The 5,922-nt window shown below is 46.3% G+C and overlaps 1 protein-coding gene across 1 annotated transcript; it reads left to right on the forward strand.

Annotated features, from left to right (window-relative positions):
* Window positions 1–388: 388 nt before the first annotated feature.
* LOC123067127 (uncharacterized) lies at window positions 389–2,365 on the forward strand (the record flags this gene model as incomplete). The annotated part of the gene is made up of 2 exons (XM_044490055.1): window positions 389–968; window positions 1,092–2,365. Coding segments are annotated over 2 exons (1,611 nt in total), but the record flags the coding sequence as incomplete, so codon positions are not given.
* Between the last annotated feature and the right edge of the window lie 3,557 nt (window positions 2,366–5,922).

Genomic DNA, 5,922 nt, shown 5'->3' on the forward strand with positions numbered 1-5,922 from the left:
AGCAACCGCTAGAGCTCTGGAATCAGAGTTCTTTGAATTTGCACATTAAAATATTTATGACGGGTTATATGAAAATAATCTTACTGAATTTGTCTTCGATAGTACATTCATTGTTTTTTTTACCACATGTACTAAAGAAGAGAGTTCATGGCCGGTGCTCCAAGTTAAAGAGCCAGTCATGTTATAATAGCTACATAAATGTTCAAATATCTCGATTCTTAAAAAGGGTAGGTGACTTTGGTTATTTTTATTATCCTTGCTACTTGTTTCTTTTCCCTTAGGGGTGAAATGTCTGATGGATGGATATAGCTTCAGCTTGTTTTTATTCCTGCACCATTCTTCATTAATCATTGCTCACGCAATTTTACTATTTCAGGCCACAAAATGACTAATAGATTTCATAGATCTGAGTGATCATGATATTACTGACTTGAGCAGCAGCGATGACGAGACTGTTCAGGAGGATCATATTGCAACTCAGCACCGGGCGGCGTCGCTTGATAGGCAGACTATGCATGTCATGGATGGTGAAGGAATCCAAGATGTGCAGGCTGCGTTTGTTGCAGCTAGTGAAGGAAGGCAAGATGTGCAGGCTCTGTTTGCTGCAGCTAGTGAAGGAAGACAAGCGGCTGGGGATTGTGGACATGCTTTGGAAATCACCACATCGTCCTTGGTTACGGAAAAAGAACCTCTTGTTGCAGCTAGTGAAGGAAGCCAAGATGTGCAAGCTGTGCTTGTTGCAGCTCGTGAAGGAAGCCAAGATGTGCAGGCTGCGTTTGTTGCAGCTAGTGAAGGAAGCCAAGATGTGAAGGTTGTGCTTGTTGTAGCTACTGAAGGAAGTCAAGAAGCTGCTAACTCTGGAAATGGTTTGGAAGCTACAGCATTGTCTTTGGTTACTGAAAAAGCACCTCTTGATATGGCTGAATCGCACAACTGTCCTCGCTCTCCCACATCAGCGCCGTTCCCCAGTATATTCCTCTATCCCTTTCTCAGTACAGTTGTGTGTATCAAGCAAACATTGCAACAAATTATTATTATTTGAAGTGAACAGCACCCTTCCTAGAAAATAAATTAACATTGACCTTCTGCAGGCCCGACTTCTACCGTTCTGAAGGCTCCGACCTTTGAAGGTGGCGATGCAAAGCTGGTAAGAGGGAAGGTGAAGCGTCCCAGGAAGAACTACCACACTGGTACTCCTAGGACAAGTCCTAGGTTTGAACTGAAGCCTGAATGTCGGAACGGGCCTCTAGAAGAGCTGCCAGCCGAGGCACTGACCTCTGAAGGTGGCGACGCAGAGCTGGTGAGAGAGAAGATGCAACATCCTGGGAAGGATTACCATTCCGGCACTCCTGGGACAAGTCCTAGGTTTGAACCGAAGCGTGAATGTCATAACGGGCCTGTGAAAGAGCTGCCAGCCGAGGCTCTGACCTCTGAAGGTGGCAACGCAAAGCTGTTGAGAGGGAAGGTCAAGCATCCTCGGATGAACTACCATACCAGCACTCCTAGGATAAGTCCTAGGTTTGTACCGAAGCTTGAATGTCATAACAGGCCTGTGGAAGAGCTGCCAGCCAAGGCTCTGACCTCTGAAGGTGGCAATGAAGAGCTGGTGAGAGGGAAGCTGAAACATCCTAGGAAGAACTACCCTGCTGGCACTCCTAGGACAAGTCCTAGGTTTGAACCAAAGCGTGAATGTCATAACGGGTCTGTGGAAGAAATGCCAGCCAAGGTTCTGACCTCTGAAGGTGGTGATGCTGAGCTGGTGAGAGGGGAAGTGAAACTTTCTAGGAAGAACTACCATACCGGCACTCCTCGGACAAGTCCTAGGTTTGCAACAAAGCGTGGATGTCGTAACGGGTCTGTGGAAGAGCTGCCAGCTGAGGTTCTGACCTCTGATGGTGCTGATGCAGAGCTGGTGAGGGAGAAGGTGAAACATGCTAGGAAGGATTACCATACTGGCACTCCTAGGACAAGTCCTAGGTTTCAACTGAAGCGTGAACGTCACAAGGGGCCCGTGGAAGAACTGGCAGCCGATCACATGAGGTTCCGCACACTAGAAGAATTAATTGCCTCTCCTGACAATGCAGAATCTGCGAAGACCCCCTCTACCGACTCTCTGAACTAAGGTAGTTGACTGAATATGATGCCCATGAAACTTTCAAACTGTTGTTGCTCTAGATTGTCTCATGCATGTTTATGGAACCACCATTGTTGCATTAGTAGTGTGGCTGGAGCTCACAATTTGCCCCATGTATCTCAGAATTAATATTCCCATTGCACCAAATCCATCTAAACTGTAACTTGTGGCTGACTGTTGACTGCCATACTTCTGATGTTCATGTGCATTTCTGCGATATAATGTCTGACACACTGCTTCTAGTTAAAACCTCAGAAAGACTTTGAACTTGTTTTGTTTGTCATGCACATTTTGATGTACTTGGAAAAGGTACATGTCTGCTGCTATTTGGGACTTGAGAAAACTTTCAGATTGAAATTTGTGAAAGAAACTACACTTAAATTTGTGGAAAAAAAAGTGTGTTTGGTACATGAAGCCCGAAGCTATATTTTAGTTCTGTTCACAGATGAATTTACAATTGTGAAGGCTGAAGACCATCAGTACTTGAAGAATGTTGTTCCTTGGGAGTTGAGAAAACAACACCAGGCTGCAAGCTGAGATGTAAGTGTGCATTAATCATGTAACCAACCAGCAATAGGTTGAAAATTGTGAGCAACTGCAGTGTGAAATTTGTGAAAAACTCTGATTTTTATGTGGAGGTTGGGACTATATTTAGTTGTGTTCACTGGGGAATTTACAACTGTTGAAGGTTGAACAACTGTTGGAGGTTGGGACTGGAAGTATTTTCCTTTTGGCGAGGGTACTTGCTCGAAGTTCCGAGCCTGAGCATATCCTCTTATAATTTGTGAGCAACCGTAAGCATAATAATATTCTGAAGGCATATTGTCTGAAATCGTCTCATATTTTTCAAATAACTGATGATATTCAGGACAGGGGTGTTGTTGATATGGTTGGTTCAGAAACAAAGATATAACACACCAGGATTTATTTGAATCGTGAACGCTAACTTTTGGAGCATGCGATTTCTGTCTTGAAATTCCTTTTGGAACTACATAATCCAGGTTGCTCAGAAGAAAAAAAAACAAGCACGCACAAGACTTGATGCTAACTATGAAGAGAAAATTGTAGACATGCCAGCTGCATGTAACGAAAACGGAAAGAGAGCAGGCAATGGTTAGTGAGCGTGAAGAACTTCATTTTCTTTTACTTGTTCTTGTTAAGTGAACAACCGAGAGATATTTCAAAAAAAGAGGGAATGTTTTGCGCAGTTAGAAAAGATGTTAAATGCAGGATTTTTTCCCTAGAAATTTGACGTCTAAATCCTTTGGGGGAAAAGCTATGAGTGGACATTTTTTTTAAGTTTCAATTCTTTCCTTCTTCTTATCGAGATACATATTTCAATTCCTAGAACGGTTGAAAAGGGTAAAAAATAACACCAGCTAGATGTATAGAAGTAGTAGTTGAAAGAAGCTGATGCTAAGTGCATCTCCAAGGCAGACCCGTAAACCCCCGCGACAGTCTGAACCGCGCTGTTCGGACCGAGGAAGTCATCCAACGCGGTTGTATCGGCCCGCGGGGCGGTCCGGACGCGATTTCTCCTGCAAAACAAAGACAAAAGTGGGGGAGGTTCGCGGGAGTCCGGACACGCGAAACGTACGAACTTGACACCCCAGGCCCACCCAAAACCCTTCCCGGACCCTGCAACTCCATCATCCTCATTTTCTCTCTTTATTTCTTTCTGTCTTGCCGTCGCCGTCGCTCCACCACGCCACACCCCTGCCGAAAATCTGCGTCTCCGTCACCCCCGGCGATCCAGCGGGGCTCCCCGCCGCTTCTCCTCTGTCTCCGTTCAACCCCCTGTCCCCCGACCGCCCCGCTAGGTACCATCATCTACGATGCCCGGCAACTGTTTGATGAGCCGCCGGAGCTGAAAACTATTGTCCATTCTTGTTTGTAGCAATGGATTCTGATTTGGAGTACATATACAAGCAGTATGTTGAGTCCTCCGGCGGCTCGTCGGACGAGGAGTACTCCGATGAGACGGCCATGATGCAGGCAGTCCTTGAAGACGCGGAGTGTGCGGAGGAGCATGTTCTTAGTTTCAAGGGCTTGATCAAGGGTCATCGAGTGGTCAACTGCAACAGGGCGCACGGGCATTTGACACTGTTGGCCAACTACTTTGCGCCCGATGCACTATTTGTTGACCATTTCCGCCGGCGTTTTCTGATGCGCAAGACTGTCTTCGATCGTTTGTACCATGGCGTCCGGTTCTATGATGACTATTTCATCCTGAAGAAGGACGTCGTGGGAACGATTGAATTCTCTGGCTACCAGAAGTGCACGGCCATACTCCAGATGCTTGCAGATGGCATGGCCGCTGATTTGTGGGACGAGTACCTAAGGATGTCTGAGAGCACATGTGAAGATGCCATGGTCAGGTTTGCAACTGCCGTGGTCGAGGTGTTCGGACCTTAGTACCCGAGAGAACCAACTATGACAGACACCGAGAGGCTCCTGGCAATCTCAGAAGCAAGAGGACGGCCAGGTTTGCTTGGATCTCTTGACTGCATGCATTGGAAATGGAAGAATTGCCCGAAGGCTTTACAAGGGAAATATTAGGGTCATGTTAAGAAGTCCACCATCATTCTTAAAGCAGTTGCATCACAAGATCTTTGAATTTGGCATGCTTTTTTGGCATGCCCGGGTCTCACATTGACATCAATGTGCTGCAACGACCGTCGTTGTTTGCGAGGCTGATTGAAGAAAAAGCTCCTCGTTGCCACTATACTGTTAATGGGCATAAGTACAACATGGGCTACTATCTGGTTGACGCTATCTATCCTTCATGGGCTACCTTTGTCATCACCATTTCAAACTCAGTTGGATATAAAAAGGTTCACTTTGCCCAAAGACAAGAAGCAGATAAAAAGGATGTCGAGAGGGCACTTGGAGTTCTTCAGGCCCATTTTGCAGTTGTTCGTGGACCTGCAAAACAATGGGATCCGAAGACCTTGTGGGAGGTGATGAGATGTTGTGTGATAACGCACACCATGATCCTCGAGGATGAGGTTGACGATGCTGCCATAGCTCTGGATTTTTTAACATGGGTGATCCTATGCAACTTCTGGACCAGAATCCGGCCACATTTGAGGAGTTTATTCAAATGCATCAACAAAATCGACATCGACCAAGTCACGAGCAGCTCAAGGAAGATTTGATTGAGCATCGATAGGTGGTGAAAGGGGACAACAATGTCGGGATGTAAAATATTTGAACTTTTTAAAATTTTAACTAGTGCTGCATGCGGCTATTTGAACTTTTGTGCCCTTTGCATGCGGCTACTTGATCGTGCGGACTGGAAAAAAACCTGGAAGGCCGAATGTAAGTGGTTGGATGTCGATCTCTTACATCCGTGTTCGTGGATTAGTCCCCAGGCCCCCCTCCCGAACAAGTAGTACGCAGGCCAGCACATGAGCTTCGTACAGGCGAGGCCGCGAGGGCACAGCGGATCGATCGGTCGATCGATTGTCCTCAGAGTTAGACGCACGAGCGCATGGCCGAGATCGTATCTGTATCTCCGCGTATACTGTGCTCATAATTGTAAGTAGGGAATGTAAAGATCGTCTAATCTCCTCGGTCCTTATTTTCCAAAAGCCCTAATCCAAGGTTCCTATCGCACGCCGCCAACAATCTCACATGGTGCCCCTGTCAAGTGAGCAGTTGGAGATTCCTTTGGTTGATGATGCTAAAGGGAAGGCAGCTGCAATTTCATGATGGTAGTGCTCAGTGTTCGTGTTGTCCACGCGGCTTTGGTCTTTTGAGTCGTAGAAGCGTTGATGGTTGTGGTT

The sequence above is a fragment of the Triticum aestivum genome, chromosome 3B, assembly GCF_018294505.1.
Source record: "Triticum aestivum cultivar Chinese Spring chromosome 3B, IWGSC CS RefSeq v2.1, whole genome shotgun sequence".
NCBI classification, from domain to species: Eukaryota; Viridiplantae; Streptophyta; class Magnoliopsida; order Poales; family Poaceae; genus Triticum; species Triticum aestivum.